Below are 26,405 nucleotides of genomic sequence, written 5' to 3' on the forward strand. Positions count from 1 at the left end.
TTTTTCGGGCAGAGAAGGAAACTCTCCAGAACGGAAAATACAACAGAAAAGATGAGAACCTGTGAGGGCACTGTCCTAATCTGTGGGGCTTGAATGAAAATGTAAAAGTTTTCTCCACAATTTAGACACAATACAGGAGAAAAAACAACAGCATGTGCTAGCAGAAGGGAAGAGACAAGCATGATACGTTTAATTTTACTAAATGGGGCAGCGGTTAAAGTTAGAATTTAGTTTAAAAGATCCATGTTCATATAAAACATTCCAGTCAACACAATGGTACTTAAACGGTACTTTAATTAGCCTACTGTTTGGTCTGTTTCAGTTAAGTTCACAATAAGCTGTGTTTTATAACTGCTATTTCCCCCACTATTGCTTGTTTTCCTAACTGTAGATTTCTCTTCTGTTCACTGCCTGTTATTTCCTGTTTCATGCATGAATTTATTCCAGCCATCAATCGCACAATTTCACTTCCTTGAAAAAGGCTTCGCATCTGGTGACGAGCTCTATAGTCTGGAAATTCTCCCAGCTTCCATCCTGATTATGGTAAAGTCTTATCTATCTTGGCAATTTAATGAAATGCCTCTGCCACTAGTTTGTTCATTTCCAAAAATAAAGATGTGGGGAAACTGCTGAATTACACTTGCATGTGTTCAGATGATAAAATTAAAGCACTAGGTTTGTCAGATAGTAATAATAACCAGTTAACGGAAAAAAAGACAGACATTGTATGAGAATTGCTAGAATTGATTGCTATTTTTAGACTCCCATTTTTACTTACAGTCTTCCTTCTCTGTCTTACCTCTCTGCTACTTCATAATTTTACTTTTTATCATGATCTCTTTACATTCAGTGCTAAGTAAAATGTTTAATTAGGCATACTTTACTCTCAAACCTTTCCAATCTTTCCTTTCAACATTGTTATTTCCCATATCAGACTCTCTATCCCCAGGAGACCAGTGCTCTCAAAATATGCCCAGACTTTTCCTTGTTCCCCCTGCTCTCCTCACTACTAATAGTATCAATAGCAGTAGCAGCAACAACACTGTACTAAGCTCTTTTACACGTTATTTTATTAATCTTCATGACAACCTTAGGTCCTACTATTGTGTTTATTTTTACAGATCAGGAAACTATGGTTCCAAGAAATTAAATAACTCATCCAAACTCACACAGCTGGTGGGAAATGAAATAGACCTCTTGGGCTCTGGAATTGGGATTTGAATGCAAGTCCATCCATATCCAGAGCCTGAGCTTTGAACCAAGATGACAAACAATGAGTAGCCAGTATAACGAAAGAGAGGGCTCAAGTTGAAACCAAATGACCCTCTCCTGTATTATCTGGGGCAAGTAATGCAACCTCTTGTTCCTAGATTTCACCACATTCTATCTATGCCTGGTTGTCCTGCCTGAATTGTACCCTTTATCTGAGCCTACCCTTCGCTCTCCAACACCTAAAATTTACCTGTCTTAGAACTCCAAAGCTCTGCTTCCAGCTAACTGTCACTTAGAAAACTTTTTAGTAAATGAATACAAGAGTATTAGCCTTGTTAAAGATACATGTTTTATAGAGTAGCTTTCAAAACCACAAAACCTTAAATGAAAATGAAATTTTAGATACTGAAATGAATGAGTGAAAAACTTGGCGGTGAAGAGAAGTCTTCCTAGTATCCCTCAACTATGACATCATGTAGACCAGTGCTTCTTAAACTATTATACATAGGAACACCCGGGCACTTGTTAGAATGTAGATTCTGATTCAGTAGGCTGCAATGGAGCCTGAGATTCTACAGTTCCAGCAAGTGCCCAGGTGATACTGATGCTGCTGATCTCCAGACCAAACTTCTAAATCATCCATTCCTTTTAGAGTTAAGTCCATCTTCTTTAGTCTTTGATTCCGTTCCTGTTTTTCTTTGCTAAATAGCAAACGTGGGAAACTGTAAGATCTGATTTTTAGTTTCCTCTTTGTTTGACCCAAGAGGATATCCCTTACTGTTTTGCAAGCTCTGCACTTATGAAGATGTATTATATTTAACTAAATATCTCTAGGTGTTTTAGGATTGCCCAAACCTGCATGATTGTTTTTCCAGTTAAAATAAAAATAGTAATAAATTACTTTCTTAAAAAAACTAAAACGGTACTTTAAAAGAATCAGGAATAATATAAGGACAGAAAGAATATTGAGAATTAAGAACTCTATTTCCTTTTTTCAAACTTGTTTTTATTCTCAAAAGGCTGGCCTATTGCAACATAAGGTCCATCCTGGCACTACAGACAAATGCTTTCTATGAAAGCCTTTTCCAGTTAACAAGAGTTACTCAAAAGAGGTAGCAGTACAGTAAATCATCATACCTATTCATAGTCAAAACAAAGACTACTAGTTCTTAAACTTTTCAGGGGTTGAGAAACGTGAAACAAGCTTTGTGGTCAAAATAAGCTTGCATCTTTTTTTGATAAAAAAATTATCTTTTAATAAACATGACTTTGAAAACTCATGAATTTTAAATTGAAGGTAGCTCATTTTACTTTTATTAATTTACAAATGAAAAATGCTTATTGGTATCAGTCATATCAAAATAGATTGTTTTATTTATATCTTTTATCATATTCAAGAAAATTAAGGAATGCAAGATTGAAATCACTGTTTTGTAAGATTATTTTTAATGAAATTTTAAATAATAATTTTCTTTTGATTTTCTTTGTAGTTAATTGGGAGGCTGCTGAATCAAAATATGTTTTTCTTTATAACTACTTTTTTAAAAATCTCCATATAGTTTCTAGTTCCTGGCCATTTAAAGTATAGTCCAGGGAGTCTATTAGAACTGAAAATCTCAGGCCCACTTTAGAACTACTCAATGAGAATCCATATATTAAGAGGATTATCAGGTGATTCAAATACACATTTATGCTTTCTTAGATGAAATGGAACTCAGTGACAAATTTTAAAAGTAACAATCATAAAAGCATAATTGTATATTAAAAAAAGATGCTATAAATTTTTCTCAACACATCAGCATTGAGCATTTTCAACCCAAAGCAGATACTCCTAAGGCAAAAATTATTGTAAAGGGCCACCAATCACTCAGCATTCCTTTGCAATACTATTTACCATGTGACATTAAATTATATTTCTTGTTATTTTGGATATATCACATAACATGTATGACATGTATCAATATATCATAAATCAAAATATATTTTAAAGTCAATTCAAATATGTAATTATTTCAGAGCTTTAAAAGGAAACTAAAGTAAAGGGTTAAACTGTAATAGGGAGACTACCATAACTTTCAGTACAGAAATAAGACTGAAATCACTGATTTTCATCTTTGAAATATATGAGAGATCAGAGGACTAAAATATATTCGTCACTGATTGTGACATAGTTGTTTTTTTTTACCCTAGTCCTCATCTTGTAACATTACTGTTCTCTTTCTCTTTCTCCCTTGGTATGTGTCATCTTTCTATTTACTTGTTTTCCCTGCATATAACCTAATTCTTTCCTACCATTATTACTAGCAAGCAATTCCTTTCCTATTTCTCTACATTTATATTATCTTATTTATTTTTACATGCTATCCCTACTACCTGATCATTCTCTTTAAACAAGCTTATTTATTTGTTGCTCCACTCTAAATACATGCACCCATTCACACTAGACTGGAAGCTCCATGTCTTGTTCACTGCAATAGTCCAGCACAGAACAGTGCCTGGCACACAGTAGGGCTTCAGTGTATATGTACTGAGTTAATAAACAGTATATCTTCATTTCAGATCAAATGTCTTTTCACTTTCATATCATTTATTTTGTTTGTGCTGCTTTTCACACTTCATCTTATAGTACAGTTTCTGGCCCAGGTATTTTAGACAACTACCGTCTTCCTTACTCATGGCATATCCCTTAAGGTCACATTCATCATCAAATCTTCCAAAGACCTAGCATATCCCATTTGGGTACCAAAGACCTAGGTACCCAGTAGGATAACTAAATTAATTTAAAATTCCTAGAAAATGAAAAAACAAAAAGGGCCTCTAGATGCTAAAGCAAGCTGTTCCTAGATTTCAACTAAGAGTATTTTTAAGTCTAATTCTTATCATTTCAAGCTTTCCCTACATTCCTAAGAGAGTTTCAAGGCTACTTATCATTTCACTGTTACAAGGCAATTTTTAATGATATCAATCTACAATAACCTATGTTGTTTATTCAATCACTGCAAGGCACTGAGCTATGCCACTGGGTATTCAAAGGTGATTAAGACACTGTCCCTCCATCAAAAAGCTCCTAGTCTAATGGGGAAGGCTGACACTGACATAATAAGTGGAATGCAGTATAAAAGGTTCTACGGGTAAAGAATATATGATGCAGTGGAAGAACAGATGTCAACTTTCCGGGGGAGATAAAGAAGGCTTCTTGAAAGGACTGAGTTGGGCTTTTTATTTTTGGATTTTATTTCTAACTTAATTTTTTGACTGGTTAATGCCTCCACATGGTTCAAAATTTTAAAAGAATTAAAAGATAATACAAGCATTGACAACACCAAATGCTGGTTAGGATGTGGAGCAAAATCATTGCTGGCAGAAATGCAAAATGGTACAGCCACTCTAGAGGACAACTGGCAGTTTCTTACAAAACTAAACATATTCTTACCATACCATCCAGCAATCACAATCCATAGTATTTACCCCAATGAACTGAAAACTAATATCCACACAAAAACCTGCACATGTATGTTTATAGCAGCGTTATTCATAAGTGCCAAAACTTGGAAGCAACCAAGATGTCCTTCAGTAGGTGAATGGGTAAACAAACTGTAGTACATCCAGATGATGGAATATTATTCCCCACTAAGAAGAAATAAGCTATCAAGCCATGCAAAGACACATGCATATTACTAAATATTACTAAATGAGAGCTTACCTGAAAAGGCTACATACTATATGATTCCAACTATATGACATTCTGGAAAAGGCAAAATCATGGAGGCAGTGAAAAGATCAGTTGTTGCCAGGGGTTGGAACAGGAAAGGATGAATAGACAGAGTAGAAAGGATTTTTAGGGCAGTGAAACTATTCCATATCATAATATAATGTTGGATACATGTCATTACACATTTGTCAAAACCCATACAATGTACAACACTAAGTGTGCACCCTCATGTAAACTATGAACTTCGGGTGATGATGATGTATTAGTGTAGGCTCATTAATTGTAACAAATGTACTTCTCAGTTCAGGATTTTGATAGTGGGTAAGGCTGTCCTGTGTGATGGCAGTAGGTATGTGGGTACATGAGAACTCTATGTACTTTCTGCTCAATTTTGCTGTGAACCTAAAAGTTCTCTAAATCTATTCTCTTAAATCTAAAGTTCTCTTAAATCTATTTTTAAAAATGATAATACAGTGAAAAGTACTGTTCTCATCCTTGATCCCTGGCTGCTCAAGTCTCCTCTCCAGAGGCACCAGGGTGCTTTCTAGTTTCCTGAGTGTATTAGCAGAGATTTTGAGGTATATGCAAACTATATCATATATCGTATCTATAGATCTGATTTCCCCCTTTTTTCCTCAAATGGTAGTGTATTACATACTCTGTTTTGCACCTTACTTTTTGCCTTATTATAAAACTAACTTTTCATAGTTCTATTTTTTACATTTAAATCTTTGATGCATTTTTAATTTCTCATGATGCTAGGTAAAAAAGTAGAGCTCCAGTTTTTTTTCTTTCAGGTAACTACTGGGTAACTCAACACTATCTTATTTCCCCACACCATCACCACTGATACAATATGCTACTTTTTTTTTATATTCTTTTTTCCTTCCATTTTTATTGAGATATAATTGACATACAGCACTGTGTAAGTTTAAGTTGTACAGCGTAATGATTTGACTTACATACATCATGAAATGATTACAACAATAAGTTCAGTGAACATCCATCATCTCATATAGATACAAAATAAAGAAAAAATTATTTTTATCTTGTGTGATGAGCACTCTTAGGATTTCCTCTCTTAACAGCTTTCATATATAACATACAGCAGTGTTCATTATATTAATCATGTTGTACATTTCATCTCTAGTACTTATTTATCTTATAACTGGAAGTTTGAAACTTTTGACCATCTTCATCCAATTCCTCCACCCTATGGTAACCACAAATCTGATCTCTTTTTAAAAAGGAACCCTTTTACACTGTTGGTGGGAATGTAAATTGGTACAACCACTATGGAAAGCAGTATGGAGGCTCCTTACAACACTAAAAATAGAGCTACCATATGATCCTGCAATCCCACTCCTGGGCATATATCTGGAGAAAACCATAATTCAAAGAAGATACATGCACCCCAATGTTCGTTGCAGCACTATTTACAATAGCCAAGAAATGGAAGCAACGTAAATGTCCACTGACAGATGAATGGATAAAGAAGATATGGTATGTGTATGTATACATACACATATGGTATGTGTATGTATGTATGTATGTATGTGTGTATACATACACACATATATACAATGGAATATTACTCAGCCATAAAAAAGAATGAAATAATGCTATATGCAGCAACATGGAGGTTATCATACTAAGCGAATTAAGCCAAAGACAGGTATCACATGATATCACTTATATGTGGGATCTAAAAAAAATGATACAAATGAGCTTATATACAAAAGAGAAATAGACCCACGGACATAGAAAAGAAACTTATGGTTACCAAAGGGGAAAAGCAGGGGGGAGGGATAAATTAGGAGTTTGGGATTAACATACACACACTACTGTATATATAATAGATAACCAACAAGGATCTATTGTATAGCACAGGCAACTATACTCAATATTTAGTAATACCCTATAAGGGAAAAGAATCTGAAAAAGAATACATATGTATGTATATATATATATGTATGTGTGTGTTTATATATATACATATATATGTATATATATATGTATATATATATACACACACATATATATATATACATATAGAACTGAATCACTTTGCTGTACACCTGAAACTAACACAACATTGTAAATCAACTGTACTTAAATTAAAAAAATCTGATCTCTTTTTCTATGAGTTTGTTATTCGTTTTCTGAAGTATAATTAATTGACCTACAACGACTATATTAGTTCCTGGTGCACAACATAGTGATTCAATATTTCTATATGTTTCAAAATGATCACCGTGATGAATCTAGTTACCATCTGTCACTATACAAAGATATTACACTATTACTGACTATATTTCCCATGCTGTACATTTCATTCTTGTGACTCAAACCGGAAGTTTGTACCTCTTAATTTGCAAGATGCTACTTTTGTCATATAGTAAACTCTTGTGAGTCCATTTTTATGCTTTCTATTTTTCCATTGATTTTTCTGACTCTTCATATGCCAGGATCACACTGTTTTAACCTTATTGTAACATTATAATATATTTTAACATCTTGTAGGTGAGTGCTTTTCACTACTCTTCCAGAGCTTTTCTAGCTATACTTGCTTATTTTTCTACATTAATTTTAGAACATCTTGCCTAGTTTGGAAAAATCCTGTTGGTTAACAATTCTGTACTGTATAATTGAAAGTTGCTAAAAGTAGTTTTTTTTTTTTTTTTTTTTTTTTGTGGTACACGGGCCCCTCACTGTTGTGGCCTCTCCTGTTGCGGACCACAGGCTCCAGACGCGCAGGCTCAGCGGCCACGGCTCATGGGCCTAGCCACTCCACGGCATGTGGGATCTTCCCAGACCGGGGCACGAACCCGTGTCCCCTGTATCGGCAGGTGGACTCTCAACCACTGAGCCACCAGGGAAGCCCAAAGTAGATCTTAGATGTTCTCACTTCCAAAAAAAAAGGTAACTGTGTGAGGTGATGGATGTGTTAACTAATCTTATTGTGGTAAGCATCTCACAATGTATACATATATCATCACATTGTACACCCTAAACTTACGCAGTATATATGTCAATTATATCTCAATAAACCTGGAAAAAGATCCTGTTGGGATTTTTAAATTTATATATTAAATTTATATACTAACTTAGGAAGTTACTTTTATATTGACTTAAGAAGAATTGATGACTTAATCGTTTTGAACCTTCCTTCCAAAGTTACGGTATGCCAGCCCACTTGTTCAAGTCTTTTATGTTTTTTGGTTATGTTTTTACATTTATTTTATACATTTCTTACATGTTTCCTGCTAAGTTTACTCCTAACGTATTATCTTTTTTCTCTTTTATAAATGGAGTATTTTCTTCCATTATATTCTATATCAGTCATTTGTTTCTAGAAAACTATTCATTTCTGTGTATTAATTATAAATACAGGCACCTAGTTGAATTATTTCATTATTTGTAGTAGTCTTAAAAATTTGATTGCCATGATTTATTGGTTTACAATTATGTCTCCTATGATAGGGATAATTTTACTTACCCTTTTCAACTTTTAATTCTCATGTCAGAACATTTTGGCTAGATGGTCAAGATGGTAGAGTAGGAAGACCCTGAGCTCACCTCCTCTCATGGGCACACCAAAACTAGAACTATTTACAGAGCAACTATTGATGAGAAAGACCAGAATCTAGCAGAAAAGATCTTCTACAACTAAAGATACGAAGAAGGAACCACAAGGAGATGGGTAGGAAGGCTAGAGATGCGATATAGTCAAGACCCATACCCCTGGGTGGGCGACCGACAAATGGGAAGATTATTACAATTGCAGAGGTTCTCCCCAGGGAGCAAGGGGTTCGAGTCCCACGTCAGGTTCCCCAGCCCGGGGATCCTGCACTGAGAATACAAGCCCCCAAAATATTTGGCTTTGAAGGCAGTGGGGCTTACTTTCAGGAGAGCCAGAGGGCTGTGAGAAATAGAGACTCCACTCTTAAAGGGCACACACAGAATCTCACACAGTCCAAGACCCAGAGCAGAAGCAGTAATTTGAAAGGAGGTTGGGTCAGACCCACCTGCTGATCCTGTAGAGTCTCCCAGAGAGGCAGCAGGCAACTGGAGCTAGCCCTGGTGGCAACCATTCTGGGGCACTCCGTTTGGCCAGGAGGACACTGGTGCTGGCAAGTGCCATTTTGGAATCCTCCCTCTAGCTTACCAAAACTGGGACCCAGCCCCACGCACCAGCCTGTGAGCACCAGTACTGGGACGCCTCAGGCCACACAGCTAGCCTAGCAGGAACACAGCCCCACCCACCAGTAGGCAGGCTGCCTTAAGGAACCCTTGAACACCCAGCCACCCTGGGACACACCCTGTCCATCAGAGGGCTCAGGACCCAAACCCACACACAAGTGCACCGGCACTAACCCCGGGACCCCAAGGTCCCTACAGCCAGAGACCACAGGACTTGGCTCCACCTACCAGAGGGCCAGCATCACACAACAGTGGACATTAGCCCCAGAAACCCCTGGGCCTCAGCTCTGTCCACCAGCAGGTTAACACCAGCTCCAAGACAGCTTGGACCCCTCAACCAGCTGCCCTGGGCTCTAGCCCCACTCACCAGTGAGCCAGACCAGCTTTAGGACACCCCAGAACCCACAGGCAACCATTTCAGGAACTGACCCCAGCCACCAGCATGCCGATACTAGATCCAGGAACCCTGGCCCCGCAACCAGTTACTCCAGAACCAGGTTCCACCCACCAGTGGGATAGCACTAGCCCTGGGACCCCCCTGGGGCTCTGCAGCCAGCCACCTCAGGACCCAGCCCACCACCCAGTAGCTGGCAGCTCCATACACGTCAGGACCCGGCAACCAACCAGACCAGGGGCCAGCCATGCCTACGAGAGACGGGCATTTACTCCAAAAGCCAAGTCTACTGCAGAATATAAAAATAGACATGTATAAGAAAATATACAGCTCAGGAAGCTATAAAGCATTTGGTTGTGATTTCTTAATGCCTATGACTTTCTTTAAAATCCTCTGCCCTAGGGGCTTCCCTGGTGGCACAGTGGTTGAGAGTCCGCCTGCCGATGCAGGGGACGCGGGTTCGTGCCGCGTCCGCGAGGATGCCACGTGCCGCGGAGCAGCTGGGCCCGTGAGCCATGGCCGCTGAGCCTGTGCGTCCGGAGCCTGTGCTCCGCAACGGGAGAGGCCACAGCGGTGAGAGGCCCGCGTACCGCATAAAAAAAAAAAAAAAAAAAAATCCTCTGCCCTAGGCTGGTTTCTCTAAAAGCAGAGCCTGAGACAGGGATTGGGATGTACGCCAATTACTGAGGGAGCACTCTTCAAGAAAATCTTAGTAAGGAAGAGAGTTAAGCAGGATTCAGGAAAAGAAAGAGCTGAAGAAGGATGTAGTCTCAGGTAAAGTCCCGCTATGGCCTGCTCTACAGAGATCCTCTGAAGAATTTTCACCCCTTAATATAAGAGTGGGCATTTTATAGCCCCTTTGCAGTCAGTTATTGAGGAGGGGTGCATAGCTTTCCTGGCAAGGCAGCTCCCATCAGCTGAGGGCAATTCTTTGGAAAAAGGGGTGTAGCTATAAGCCTTTAGCAGTCAACAGTAAAGGCAGCTGGAGGGGGTGAGGGAGGGTGAGCAAGACACCAAAACAGCATTAACTATGTCCTATGGTAATGCTCTTTCTATCAAAATGCTAACAGCATAAGAAGGTATCATTGTGTTGCAACACTTGAAAAACATGAGGCCAAAAGTATTAGCTTTGCAGTGAAATCCTTTGCCTTTTTTATGTTTTCCATTTTCTCAAGTTTCTTATAGTTGGAACTCAGACTGTGAATGAATAGAATCAGTTAACAGGTTAACATTTACTAACTATCATGTGGCTCACATTATGCTAAGTGCTGTTAAGAATAAAAAGAAATGAAAGATAGGGATTCTGTCCTAGGTCTGTCTTCAGGAAGAAGACAAGATTTACAAACACTAAAAAAATGATCAGGGCTTCCCTGGTGGTGCAGTGGTTAAGACTCCGCCTGCCAATCTTCCCGGACATGGGTTTGAGCCCTGGTCCAGGAAGATCCCACATGCTGCAGAGCAACTAAGCCCATGCACCACAACTATTGAGCCTGAGCTCTGGAGCCCGCGATCCACAACTACTGAAGCTCGCGCGCCTAGAGCCCGTGCTCCGCAACAAGAGAAGCCACCACAATGAGAAACTCACGCACCACAACGAAGAGTAGCCCCCGCTCGCCACAACTAGAGAAAGCCCGCACACAACAATGAAGACCCAATGCGGCCAAAAATAAAATAAATTAATTTTTAAAAATGATCAGACATGGGCTTCCCTGGTGGCGCAGTGGTTGAGAGTCCGCCTGCCGATGCAGGGGACGCGGGTTCGTGCCCCGGTCTGGGAGGATCCCACATGCTGCGGAGCGGCTGGGCCCGTGAGCCATGGCCGCTGAGCCTGCGCGTCCGGAGCCTGTGCTCCGCAGCGGGAGAGGCCACAGCAGTGAGAGGCCCGCGTACTGCAAAAAAAAAAAAAAAAAAAAAAAAAAAAAAAAATGATCAGACATAATAGCATTAGAACAAGTGTATAATACTGGGGATTTCAGAGGAGAGTCTTAGAATTAAGTTCCAGTAAAATATAAGCTTGCATAATGGTGATTAATATCTTTGCTCATTTTTTGAGGGTGGTTTGAAATATTTTCCACCAACACTAAGGGAAGTTGAAGGAAATAACAATGGTAAATTGTTCTAAATAACATAAGGGCAAGGACTAAAAGAAATACCAACTATACTGTGTTGTTATTGGGTAGATTCCATTATGCAGAGATGGGAAGGGAAAACCACAGAGTCATTTGCCTACACATTCCTCTCCCTAGTGCAAGTGGATATTGTTCTGTACCCCGTGGCAGGATTAGAAATACCGCCAGGGAACAAGTACACAAAGTTGCTATGGAAACCAGAATGCTTCAGCTCAGAGTTATTTACAGAGAACTTCCAGGATGATTGCATTCAATAAAATCAACTCTGTTTTGCTTCACTCTGTGCCAGTGCATCCCAATTCAAATACATAGTTCTAAGGGTCCTTCCATCAGCTGTACTTGGATGAATATGGATTCAAGTATCAATGGATGGTGGTCACATTACAAAGTATAATTTATGTGTGGCAGTTTTGTATTACATGCTTGACGCTTGTTCACACTTGCCTCAACCATTGTCAAGTTTTCTGGTTTCCATAATAGAGCAACAGGTGGCTGTTGACTAATGCCACTGGCAGAGAAACATTTCCTCCAATGTAGCTGCTGTCAGTTTCACCGGATACTGTGGTACTGCGGGACTTCTCTCTCCACGTTCTCTCAACTCGCCTTTGAGGCTAGACAGTGACAGCTGCCTCTGGCCATCATTTTTGTCCTTAACTGTGAACTGGATTCTCCCAGCTATCCAATAGGATCTTTGAAAACAGCTTCTTTCTTTCTTTTTTTGACAAAATGAGGATTTTCATAGCTTTTGAGGGATCTTTTGAACCATTTGATGTTTCAGCAGATGAAACTGTGGAGGCTGTCAAGCTGATGATAAAGGTACATACTTTGTCCCTGAGCCCCTAAGATGTGCATTAATTTTAAGTATGCAGTGAAGTTTAAACTGTACGTGGGTGCATTTTCAGCAAACAGGGGACTAAAACTATTTGAAAGTATCATTGTTTGCTTACATAATCGTTTGTTAGAAGATATTAACTCTGGAGGTGTTAGACAGGAAAATTCTCAGAGGAAAAAAAGTTTAGCTTATCTTTATGATATTTGTAGATTGTGTATTGGCCAGATAGTATTACTGAAATTCTTCACAAAAGGAGAAAAATAAGACACTAACTCTAGGCCAGGTAAGTGGAGCATACAGTTGTCAGATAGATGGCCTGTGTGGTGAGCAAGCAACTATAAAGAACCAAAGGATTTTGGAGGTGGAGAGGACTTCTGGGCTACAGCCTCATTTTGCATTCAGGGAAAACTGAAGCTCAGATAGATTGACCATTTAACCTAGGATCACAGAGCCAGAATAAAAAATAATTTGGGTGCAGTACTTTTCTTACAAATTTCTTATAAATACTCACTATAAAATGGAAAATTAAGACAAATATTTAGGAACTGACCATCAAATGGTATTTAACTTGGAGATAATTTATTCCCATTTACTAAGGATCATTTACTGAATCATAGTTACATGATATATAGTAAATTACTATGATCCCTAAAATCTAGATCTTCTAACACAGAAGCTCTTAATCTTTATGTATCATGGATCCCTTTGGCAGTCTGGTGAAGCCTATGGACTCCTTCTCAGAATGTCTTTAAATGCATAAAATAAAATACATACCCCCAAAAAAGGAAACCAGTTATACTGAAATACAATTTAAAAAAATTAAAAAACAAATTGTGATATTGTGACATGTGGGTTTCCTTATTAACACATTAACAAGTGTTTGCAGTGTATCTCATAACTATTACAATTTCAAAGGAGATCAGTATAAATAATATTTTGTATCTGCAACAACAATGATGGGATATGAAAATATCTGTGATTTCTATTGGTGACAAAGTCACAGGAACAGTCAATTACTGCTACTTTAGCTTGTTGTCTATATACATAAGAAAAATCCCCATTTTATTTGAAGTTAATAAAAACCAAATGTAGTTTTTTGCCACCTAAGTTCTAACCATCAACTTTTGGGGATGTCTAAAGACTTCAGATTAAGAACTCCTGTCTAATACTTCCTCCTTCTGTCCCAATTTTATAATACTCAGTGGAAAATGTAAAAGATAAGAGATTACATTGCTGGTCTAGTAATGTAGAGATATGCTGTTTTCATAATATGCTATTGATTTTTAAGGATTATTTCCACATTCCTCTCTCTGAAGATGAACAAGGCAGGAGGTATCTGGAGCTGATGTACGCTGGAGCAGCCCTAAAGGACAGCTGGAGTCTTACTGATGTTGGAATATCTTTTTGTTCAACTCTCAAATGCTTTGTTAAGGTATGACAGATGATCAGAGTAACAATTTGTCCAAGATGTCTACCTCATTTCAGAAAAAGTTATGAAGAATTCAACCAAAGTAGTTCACAATGTAGGAAGAGGTTTTCTCTTCTTGCCTTCCCCTCTCTTCCACTTGCATAACTAGACTTAGGCACAATTTGTGCTGTAAGGGGAAATAAGGCATGGAGACTGGATAGAGCTCCCTTTGTTTACTCTTTCTCTCCCTTCCCTCCTCTATCCCCCTTGTTGCCTGCCCCAAAACAGTCATCGCAGAGCAACCTATAAACCAATATAGGATCAAGGCCAAGGGGCTGATCTGGAACACTGATGTGGGAGAAAGAAGATTAGGTCACTTCCATGGCCTTACAATGGATTACGGGAATGAGGAAAGGGAAGAAATTCTCAGTAACAATAAGAATGAAATGGCAGGATCTACATTCAAATCCTACAATGCAGCCATTCATGAATTATGTGTACATATAACAGAGACAGCATTTTCCATTTATACTGTCCTTAATCAGTGGTGCTTAATTTGGGGTCCATGGCTGGCTTTAAGAACAAAACCCTAAAACTGCAAAATATGCAAAATTATGTACCTGGAGACTTTCTGGGTGAAGGATCCTTAACTTTTGACAATTTCTCAAAGAGACAGGTAGCCTAAAGAGTATTAAGAGCTGTTCTCTAGGATAGAAATAGTATTCAGTACTGGTTCTCTACCCCATATGAAAACATGAGCCTCAAGGAACTTAGTAAAGTACATATTTTCTGCTAAATGGGACACTTATTTTCTCATGGTTAGCATTAAAAAAAGTTTATGGTAGCTAAAGCTAACTCTTTTTCTTTTCATATATTTTACTGATTGACTAAGTGGGAAGTCTATTTTTTAAAAGAATTTTCTAAAATATTTATTATTAAGTAGTAAAGATAAGTCACAGAAAAAAAAAACATTGTATGATCCCATTTATGTAAAAAAAAAGGCCATATTTTATACATGTTTTTAATGTCTTATAAGCATTTATTCATGTTTTTAAATCTTTTTATTATGCTTTTTTAGATAAATTTTTAAAGTTTATTTTTTATTGGGATAACATTGGTTTATAACACTACATTACATATCTTTCATGTGTACAGTATTATATTTCTACTTCTTTATACTCTACAACATGCTCACCACTAGAAATTTAGTTTCCAACCATCTCCATACAGTTGATCCCCTTTACCCATCTTGTCCTCCTCCCACCACCCCTTCCCCTCTGCTAACCACTACTCTGTTCTCTATATCTATGTTTTGGTTTGGTTTGTTCAATTTTTTGTGTTAGTTTACTTGTTTTTTATATTCCACGTATGAATGAAATCATATGGTATTTGTCTTTCTCCGTCTAACTTATTTCACTTAGCATAAATTCCTCTAGGTTCATCATGTTGTCGCAAATGGCAAGATTTAATCATTTTTAAGCCTGACTAGTTCCGTTGTGTATATATATATATATACGTTGTGTGTGTATATATACATACACATACACACCACATCTTCTTTATCTATTTGTTCATTGATGGGCATTTATGTTGTTTCCATATCTTGGCTATGGTAAATGATGCTGCAGTGAACATAGGGGTGCATATATCTTTTTGAATTACTGTTTTGCTCTGTGGAATCTTTTTAGTTTGTTGTAGTACCATTTGTTTTCCTTGCCTGAGGAGACATATCTAGAAACATATTGCTAAGACCAATGTCAAAATGCATACTGCCTATGTTCTCTTCTATTGCATTTTATGGTTTCAGGTCTTACATTTAAGTCTTTAATCTATTTTGAGTTGATTTTTGTGTATGGTATGAGATATTGATTTAGTGTCTTTCCTTTTTCTTTCTTTTTTTTAAATGTGGCTATCCAGTTTTCTCAGCAACATTTATTGAAGAGACTATCCTTTCTCCATTGTATGTTCTTTGCTCCTTTGTTCTAAGTTAATTGTCCATGTATGTGTGGGTTTATTTTGGAGCTCTCAATTCTGTTCCATTAATCTATATATCTGTTGTTCTGCCAATACCATGCCATTTTTATTACTATGGCTTTGTAATATAGTTTGAAATCAGAGTGTGTGATACCTTCAGCTTTGTTCTTTTTTCTCAAAATTGCTTTGGCTATTCAGGGTCTTCTGTGGTTCCATATAAATTTTAGGGTTTTTTTGTTCTATTTCTGTGAAAAATGTCCTTGGGATCTTGATAAGGATTGCATTGAATCTGTAGATTGTTTTTATGGACATTTTAACAATGTTGCTTCTTACAGTCAATAAGCATGGCATATCTTTCCATTTCTTTGTGCCTTCTTCAGTTTCATTCAACAATGTCTTATAGTTTTCAGTGTACAGGTCTTTCACCTCCTTGGTTAAATTTATTCCTAGGTATTTTATTCTTTGTGTTGTGATTGTAAATGGGATTGTTTTCTTAATTTCTCTTTCTGCTAGCTCATTGTTACCATCTAGAAATGCAACAGATTTTTGAAGGTTGATTTTGTACCCTGCAATTTTGTTTATTGTTTCTAATAGTTTTTTGGTGGAGTCTTTAGGGTTTTCTCTATATAAAATCATGTCATCCATAAATAGTGACAGCTTTACATCTTCCTTTCCAATTTGAATGCCTTTCCTTTCTTTTTCTTGCTTAATTGCTCTGGCTGGAACTTCCCAATATGTTGAATAAGAGTGGCAAGCGTGGGCATCCTTGTCTTGTTCCTGATTTTAGAGGTATTATTTTTAGGTTCCTGAAAAATGTCTAGTTATCAAAAAAGGAAATAAAAACAATTCTAATTTCTTCTGCTTTTCTCTCTCTGATACTCAGAAAATTGTAGTATAATACTTTTTTAAGCAGACCTAAATTCTATGTCATTTCTTAAATGTCTCATGTCTTTAAATATGTATATACATACTGTGTTTTTGTTACTGTACAGTATAAACCCTCTAAAATTTCCTGGAATTCTCCAACACCAATAATGATGTTCAAGACATTTTTGTTGCTTGCTTACTTGGAGATAGTGGTATAAGATCAATACTAATATTTGGCTTTTTTGGTTTTTTTTTAATTAATAGTAATCTTTTATTTATTTATTTATTTTTATATTTATTTTTGGCTGTGTTGGGTCTTCGTTTCTGTGTGAGGGCTTTCTCTAGTTGCGGGAAGCGGGGGCCACTCTTCATCATGGTGTGCGGGCCTCTTCACTATAGCGGCCTCTCTTGTTGCGGAGCACAGGCTCCAGATGCGCAGGCTCAGTAGTTGTGGCTAACGGGCCTAGTTGCTCCATGGCATATGGGATCTTCCCAGACCAGGGCTCGAACCCATGTCCCCTGCATTAGCAGGCAGATTCTCAACCACTGCGCCACCAGGGAAGCCCCAATACTAATACTTGAAATAGCTAGAGGAATCTAATTGAACCATAGCTATTCAGGGATGTAGACAAAGTGTGTTAAGAGTATGAATAGAATACTTTTACTCAACTAAGCACTGACTTTATTTTATTATTTAAAATTTTTTTAATTTATTTTTGAGCAGGTAGTACAGTCACATGGTGCTCAATTCCAGTGGTACAGCAGGATACACAGTAAAAAGTCTCTCTCCTACCTCTGGCCCCCAATCTTCCTCCCCAAAGTAACCTGTGTTCATAGTTTTACTTACAAAAATATTTCATAACTTCTGCCAATTAAGCATCATCTGTCACAGTGATGCAAGCTGCCTTTGCACTGAACTCTAACCTTTCCCTGGAGTTCTAAACTGCTAATGACAAGAACAGAATGTAGACGTAAAAGACTATTCCAGAAAGCCCAGGCAGAATATAATTATGAGTCACAGGGCTGGCCAACATGAAGGGTTTAATTAAAAACTCTCAAGTTCCATGGAATTTTTACTGATCTTCATCTTCACCTTCTCTGGCAGAATCACATTTACTGAATTTCTTATCACTAGTTTTGGGAAGGAAAATAATATCTTGAATCTGAAGGAAGAGAATTACCTGCAAAGCCATAAATACTGGTTTCCATCCTAACTCAGTTCCTGTTAAATTAGATGATATAACAGGCCTATTTCAAAAGTCCACACTATTCACTGTTTATGTATGATAACGTCCAAACTGGGTTTGTAACAACAAAAATGCTTTATGAAAATGTCCCTTGCTTCAAAGAATGAAGTCATATCAACTGTATACTGTTTGATCTATCTTAGGTAACCAAAGACTACCTTCCGAGTCATATTATTGCTTTATTGCATAATTAGATGCATACAAACTTAAGTAGTACTTTTCCTATCTAACTATGTTACTTCATGCAATTAGTTCCATTTTCTGAGAATCTAGGAAAGCTAGAGTCTCAATTTATTTTTGTACAAGTTAGAAATAGCATGATATAAACCAAAAACTTGGCAAGTAAGCAATTTTTTCTTTTTAAAAAGATGTAAGTAGATACCATGTGTCATGAAATCAATCCAGACTATTTGGTTTCTTAATTGCACTTATATTTTCGTATGGATTACAAGGTTTCGCTTGTGTGAAAAGCGGGAAAGATGTTAGATAAATGGAGGTGTTCTATTCTAAATAGTCAATGGGTTTTCCAGTTTCTCTGCTAATTACACTTTCTCCTTTAATGGTAATGTAGACACATTTGGAAAAGTGAATGGGGGATGACATAAGAATAGTAGGGAAAGAACATTGCCTTAATTTTTCTTTCCTTGGAAAAGAACTCCTACAGAAACCACAAGAAATATTTTCTCTGGCATGTATCGCCATGTTCTATTAGCACAGGTTTCAGCCCTTCCCATTCATTGCTGATGCTGTTGCAGTGTTCCTGTAAACCACACATGAGGCATTGCAAAGGCCTGGGTCACTGTGTGGCATGCAGAGGTGCTATCGCCATTTACCTCCTTCATCCTAACCTGTGTAACTGTGGAAACTATTGCTTGAGTTTTGTTCATTGTTGTCACCAGTGCATAGAATAATACCTGGCACACAGTAGGCTCTCCATAAATATGTGTTGAGTAAATGAGTTGATGAAGGCTTGAGGGATAAAGTAGGAAAATAAACAAGAAGGTATATGATTGTTGTGAGAAACGTCATAGGTATTGAGATGCATTTCAGGGTTTGGGTTCCCTCCCTTGCTGTGACATCTCTCCTCCCCTTCTACCTTCGAGTCAAAGTGCTCCAGTCTTAGTGCTTTTCCCTATCCAGCACCAGGGTTCTTAGGCTGCAAGCAGCAGAAAGGAACCTGGACAATTAAGGAGGAAAACAAACATATAAGAAAGGCTATTGCGTAGTTCACAGTCTTGACAGGAAGATTAGAGAATTGGGCTCAGAGATTATGCTGCCAGAAATAATTTCTAAATCATGACCCACAACTAGTCCAGGAAGGCCCCCGCTGCAGCCGCCCTAGAGCCCTCAAAGCAGACACTGGACGCAGCTGACAGCCCTGTTGCCAGGCCAGCAGTGCTTCAGATCTGCTACTGCCAGGGAAGAGTCCCTGTGTCTGCTGCTTCTCTGCCTTCCTGGCTCCGAATTCAAAGTGGAGGTGGATGGGGTGGCTTGACTGGGCAGCACCCTGGTCACACATCTGGGTCGCACAGCAAAGGGGGCTGAGAAGCAACCATCTGGCAGGCTGTGTCTTCTAAAGTGTGAGGAAGACTCAGTCTCCCTAACACTGTTGTTGTTTTTTTTCACCGCACTGCATGGCTTATGGGATCTCACCAGGGATTGAACCTGGGCCACAGCAGTGAAAGCCCGAAATCCTAACCACTAGGCCACCAGGGAACTCCCTCCCTAACACTCTTTATGGCTTCCCTGCCTCCTTCTATCACAATACTTCCACCAACCAAGGGCTGTGGTTAAAACTTAGTCAATTCTTTCTGGCATCCTTGGAAAGTTGTTTTATGGTGAAAGAGTGTGTTATTTGTGGGACCACTGAGTAGATGTCTATCAGACAAATTGGAGAAGTTTGAACTATACTAGTAGGTCTAAAATTGATTCAAAATCATATACATTTTAGCTTTCAAAAGGCACTTTTAAAACACCAAAATCTAGGGATGTCCCTGGTGGTGCAGTTGTTAAGAATCCAACTGCCAATGAGGACACGGGTTCGAACCCTGGTCCGGGAAGATCCCACATGCTGCAGAACAACTAAGCCCAAGAGCCACAACTACTGAGCTTGTGCTCTAGAGCCCACGAGCCACAACTACTGAGCCCACAGGCCACAACAACTGAAGCCGGCGTGCCTACAGCCCGTGCTCCGCAACAGGAGAAGCCACCACAATGAGAAGCCCAGGCACCACAGTAAAGAGTAGCCCCCACTCGCCGCAACTAAAGAAAGCCTGCACACAGCACCGAAGACCCAACAGAGCCAAATAAATAAATTTATAAAAAAATAAAACACCAAAATCTATGAGATGCATATGTGAACTTAGATTTTAAACACAATTTAAACACAAAAACATGTATAAACATGCTCCTTAAAATGTATAATTTACAAATAAAAACATGTTTCTAAATAAAATGGCTATTTTTTTCTAAACTTAAAGCCTTAAAGAATAGTATATAAAGAATTTGGTGGAGAATTCCCTGGCAGTCCAGTGGTTAGGACTCCATGCTCTTACTGCTGAGGGCCGGGGTTCAATCCCTGGTCAGAACCTGTGGGGAGCTAAGATCCTGCAAGTCATGAGGCATGGCCGGGGGTGAAAAAAAAAAGAATTTGTTGAGGAAAGTTGTTTCAATTCACTGTCCTAGACTCCAAGTATAACTTCTCCAGAATGACAATCATACAAAAGGAGAAGTTCATGAGGCTAAGATGTTTATGAAGACATCTCAACTTGCAGTTTAACAAAAACAAACATTATTTCCCCTTTTGGTCTATTCTGGAACAGTTAGGACATGTTTCTGCTTATTTGGTGCAGCAACTCCAAAATAGCAAAATATATTAAAAAAAAAAAAAAGAGGAACCAAGATGGCGGACTAGAAGGACGTGTTCTCACTCCCTCATGCGAGAACACCAGAATCACAACTAGCTGCTGGACAATCATCGACAGGAACACACTGGAACTCACCAAAAAAGATACCCCACATCCAAAGACAAAGGAGAAGCCACAATGAAATGGTAGGAGGGGCGCAATCACAGTAAAATCAAAACCCATAACTGCTGGATCGGTAACTCACAGACTGCAGAACACTTATACCACAGAAGTCCACCCACCGGAGTGAAGGTTCTGAGCCCCACATCAGGCTTCCCAATCTGGCATTCCGGCAACGGGAGGAGGAATTCCTAGAGAATCAGAATTTGAAGGCTAGTGGGACTTCGACAGGACTGGAGGAAACAGAGACTGCACTCTTGGAGGGCACACACAAAGTAGTGTGCGCATCGGGACCCAGCAGAAGGAGCAGTGACTCCGGGGAAGACTGAACTACACCTACCTGCTAGGGTTGGAGGGTCTCCTGAGTGGCAGACAGTGGCTGTGGCTGACCGTGGGGACAAGGACACTGGCAGCAGAAGTTCTGGGAAGTACTCCTTGGCGTGAGCCCTCCCAGTGTCCACCACTAGCCCTACCAAAGAGCCCAGTTGGGCTCCAGTGTTGGGTTGCCTCAGGCCAAACAACCAACAGGGAGGGAAGCCAGCCAGCAGTCAAGCGGATTAAAGTTTTACTGAGCTCTGTCTACCAGAGCAACAGTCAGCTCTACCCACCACCAGTCCCTCCCAACAGGAGACTTGCACAAGCCTCATAGATAGCCTCATCCACCAGAGGGCAGACAGCAGAAGCAAGAAGAACTACAATCCTGCAGCCTGTGTAACAAAAACCACATTCACAGAAAGACAGACAAGATGAAAATGCAGAGGGCTATGTACCAGATGAAGGAACAAGATAAAACCCAACAAAAACAACTAAATGAAGTGGAGATAGGCAACCTTACAGAAAAAGAATTCAGAAGAATGATAGTGAAGATGATCGAGGACCTCGGAAAAAGAATAGAGGCAAAGATCGAGAAGATGCAAGAAATGTTTAACAAAGACCTAGAAGAATTAAAAAACAAACAAACAGAGATGAACAATACAATAACTGAAATGAAAACTACACTAGAAGGAATCAATAGCAGAATAACTGAGGCAGAAGAACAGATAAGTGACCTGGAAGACAGAATGGTGGAATTCACTGCTGCGGAACAGAATAAAGAAAACAGAATGAAAAGAAAAGAAGACAGCCTAAGAGACCTCTGGGACAACATTAAACGCAACAACATTCACATTATAGGGGTCCCAGAAGGAGAAGAGAGAGAGAAAGGACCCGAGAAAATATTTGAAGAGATTATAGTCAAAAACTTCCCTAACATGGGAAAGGAAATAGCCACCCAAGTCCAGGAAGCTCAGCGAGTCCCATACAGGATAAACCCAAGGAGAAACATGCCGAGACACACAGTAATCAAACTGGCAAAAATTAAAGACAAAGAAAAATTACTGAAAGTAGCAAGGAAAAAACGAAAAATAACATACAAGGGAACTCCCATAAGGTTAACAGCTGATTTCTCAGCAGAAACTACAAGCCAGAAGAGAGTGGCATGATATACCTAAAGTGATGAAAGGGAAGAACCTACAACCAAGATTACTCTACCCAGCAAGGATCTCATTCAGATTTGATGGAGAAATCAAAAGCTTTACAGACAAGCAAAAGCTAAGAGAATTCAGCACCACCAAATCAGCTCTACAACAAATGCTAAAGGAACTTCTCTAAGTGGGAAACACAAGAGAAGAAAAGGACTTACAAAAAAAACCCCAAAACAATTAAGAAAATGGTCACAGGAACATACATAGTGATAATTATCTTAAATGTGAATGGATTAAATGCTCCAACCAAGAGACACAGGCTTGCTGAATGGATACAAAAACAAGACCCATCTATATGCTGTATACAAGAGACCCACTTCAGACATAGGGACACATACAGACTTAAAGTGAGGGGATGGAAAAAGATATTCAATGCAAATAGAAATCAAAAGAAAGCTGGAGTAGCAATACTCATATCAGATAAAATAGACTTGAAAATAAAGAATGTTACAAGAGACAAGGACACTACATAATGATCAAGGGATCAATCCAAGAAGAAGATATAACAATTATAAATATATATGCACCTAACATAGGAGAATCTCAATACATAAGGCAACTGCTAATAGCTCTAAAATGGACAGATCATTCAAAATGAAAATTAATAAGGAAACACAAGCTTTCAATGACACAATAGACCAGATAGGTTTAATTGATATTTATAGGACATTCCATCCAAAAACAGCAGATTACACTTTCTTTTCAAGTGCACACGGAACATTCTCCAGGATAGATCACATCTTGGGTCACAAATCAAGCCTCAGTAAATTTAAGAAAATTGAAATCATATCAAGCATCTTTTCTGACCACAACGTTATGAGATTAGAAATGAATTACAGGGAGAAAAATGTAAAAAACACAAGCACATGGAGGCTAAACAATACATTACTAAATAACCAAGAGATCACTGAAGAAATCAAAGAGGAAATCAAAAAATACCTAGAGACAAATGACAGTGAAAACACGATGATCCAAAACCTATGGGATGCAACAAAAGCAGTTCTAAGAGGGAAGTTTATAGCTATGCAAGCCTACCTCAAGAAACAAGAAAAATCTCAAATAAACAATCTAACCTTACCCCTAAAGGAACTAGAGAAAGAAGAACAAACAAAACCCAAAGTTAGCAGTAGGAAAGAAATCATAAAGAACAGAGCAGAAATAAATGAAATAGAAACAAAGAAAACAATAGCAAAATTCAATAAAACTAAAAGCTGGTTCTTTGAGAAGATAAACAAAATTGATAAACCATTGGCCAGACTCATCAAGAAAAAGAGGGAGAGGACTCAAATCAATAAAATTAGAAATAAAAAAGGAGAAGTTACAACAGACACCGCAGAAATACAAAGCATCCTACGAGACTACTACAAGCAACTCTATACCAATAAAATGGACAACTCAGAAGAAATAGACAAATTCTTAGAAAGGTATAACCTTCCAAGAATGAACCAGGAAGAAAGAGAAAATATGAACAGACCAGTCACAAGTAATGAAATTGAAACTGTGATTAAAAATCTTCCAACAAACAAAAGTCCAGGACCAGATGGCTTCACAGGTGAATTCTATCAAACATTTAGAGAAGAGCTAAAACCCATCCTTCTCAAACTCTTCCAAAAAATTGCAGAGGGAGGAACACTCCCAAACTCATTCTATGAGGCCACCATCACCCTGATACCAATACCAGACAAAGATACTACAAAAAAAGAAAACTACAGACCAGTATCACTCATGAATATAGATGCAAAAATCCTCAACAAAATACTAGCAAACAGAATCCAACAACACATTAAAAGGATCATACACCATGATCATGTGGGATTTATCCCAGGGATGCAAGGATTCTTCAATATACATAAATCAATCAATGTGATACACCATATTAACAAATTGAAGAATAAAAACCATATGATCATCTCAACAGATGCAGAAAAATCTTCTGACCAAATTCAACACCCATTTATGATAAAAACTCTCCAGAAAGTGGGCATAGAGTGAGCCTACCTCAATATAATAAAGGCCATATACGACAAACCCACAGCAAACCTCAGTCTCAATGGTGAATACCTGAAAGCATTTCCTCTAAGATCAGGAACAAGACAAGGATGTCCACTCTCACCCTTATTATTCAACATAGTTTTGGAAGTCCTAGCCATGGCAATCAGAGAAGAAAAATAAATAAAAGGAATACAAATTGGAAAAGAAGTAGTAAAATTGCCACTGTTTGCAGATGACATCATACTATACACAGAGAATCCTAAAGATGCCACCAGAAAACTACCAGAGCTAATCAATGAATTTGGTAAAGTTGAAGGATACAAAATTAATGCACAGAAAACTCTTGCATTCCTATACACTAATGATGAAAAATCTGAAAGAGAAATTATGGAAACACTCCCATTTACCATTGCAAAAAAAGAATAAAATACTTAGGAATAAACCTACCTAGGGCGTCAAAGGACCTGTATGCAGAAAACTATAAGACACTGATGAAAGAAATTAAAGATGATACCAACAGATGGAGAGATATACCATGTTCTTGGTTGGAAGAATCAATATTGTGAAAATGACTATACTACCCAAAGCAATCTACAGATTCAGTGCAATCCCTATCAAATTACCAATGGCATTTTTTACAGATCTAGAACAAAAAATCTTAAAATTTGTATGGAGATACAAAAGACCTCGAATAGCCAAAGCAGTCTTGAGGGAAAAAAACGGAGCTGGAGGAATCAGACTCCCTGACTTCAGACTATACTACAAAGCTACAGTAATCAAGACAATATGGTACTGACACAAAAACAGAAACATAGATCAAGGGAACAAGATAGAAATCCCAGAGATAAACCCACGCACCTATGGTCAACTAATCTATGACAAAGGGGGCAAAGATATACAACGGAGAAAAGACAGTCTCTTCAATAAGTGGTGCTGGGAAAACTGGACAGCTACATGTAAATGAATGAAATTGGAACACTCCCTAATACCATACACAAAAATAAACTCAAAATGGATTAGAGACCTAAATGTAAGACCAGACACTATAAAACTCTTAGAGGAAAACATAGGAAGAACACTCTTTGACATTAATCACAGCAAGATCTTTTTTTTTTTAATTTTTTTTTTGTGGTACGTGGGCCTCTCACTGTTGTGGCCTCTCCCATTGTGGAGCACAGGCTCCAGACGCGCAGGCTCAGCAGCCATGGCTCACGGGCCCAGCCTCTCAGCGGCATGTGGGATCCTCCCGGACCGGGGCACGAACCCGTGTCCCCTGCATCAGCAGGTGGACCTTCAACCACTGTGCCACCAGGGAAGCCCAGCAAGATCTTTTTTGACCCATCTCCTAGAGAAATGGAAATGAAAACAAAAATAAATAAATGGGACCTAATGAAACTTCAAAGCTTTTGCACAGCAAAGGAAACCATAAACAAGACGAAAAGACAAACCTCAGAATGGTAGAAAATATTTGCCAATGGACAAAGGATTAATCTCCAAAATATATAAACAGCTCATGCAGCTCATTATTAAAAAAAACAAACAATCCAATCCAAAAATGGGCAGAAAACCTAAATAGGCATTTCTCCAAAGAAGATATACAGATGGCCAAGAAGCACATGAAAAGCTGCTCAACATCACTAATTATTAGAGAAATGCATATCAAATCTACAATGAGGTATCACCTCACACTGGTTAGAATGGGCATCATCAGAAAATCTACAACAACAAATGCTGGAGAGGGTGTGGAGAAAACGGAACCCTCTTGCACTGTTGGTGGGAATGTAAATTGATACTGCCACTATGGAGAACAGTATATGGAGGTTCCTTAGAAAACTAAAATAGAATTACCATATGATCCAGCAATCCCACTACTGGGCATGTACACA

The 26,405-nt window shown here is 38.4% G+C and overlaps 1 protein-coding gene across 1 annotated transcript in view; it reads left to right on the forward strand.

Moving 5' to 3' along the window:
• The first annotated feature begins 12,376 nt into the window (after positions 1-12,376).
• The window catches only part of ANKUB1 (ankyrin repeat and ubiquitin domain containing 1), a 42,809-nt gene continuing 28,780 nt past the window's right edge, over positions 12,377-26,405 (forward strand). Inside the window, 2 exon segments of the mRNA XM_067737200.1 lie at positions 12,377-12,466; positions 13,771-13,914. Coding sequence (XP_067593301.1) covers positions 12,377-12,466; positions 13,771-13,914 — 234 coding nt within the window.

The sequence above is a fragment of the Pseudorca crassidens genome, chromosome 5 (genome assembly GCF_039906515.1).
Source record: "Pseudorca crassidens isolate mPseCra1 chromosome 5, mPseCra1.hap1, whole genome shotgun sequence".
In the NCBI taxonomy this organism is placed as follows: Eukaryota; Metazoa; Chordata; class Mammalia; order Artiodactyla; family Delphinidae; genus Pseudorca; species Pseudorca crassidens.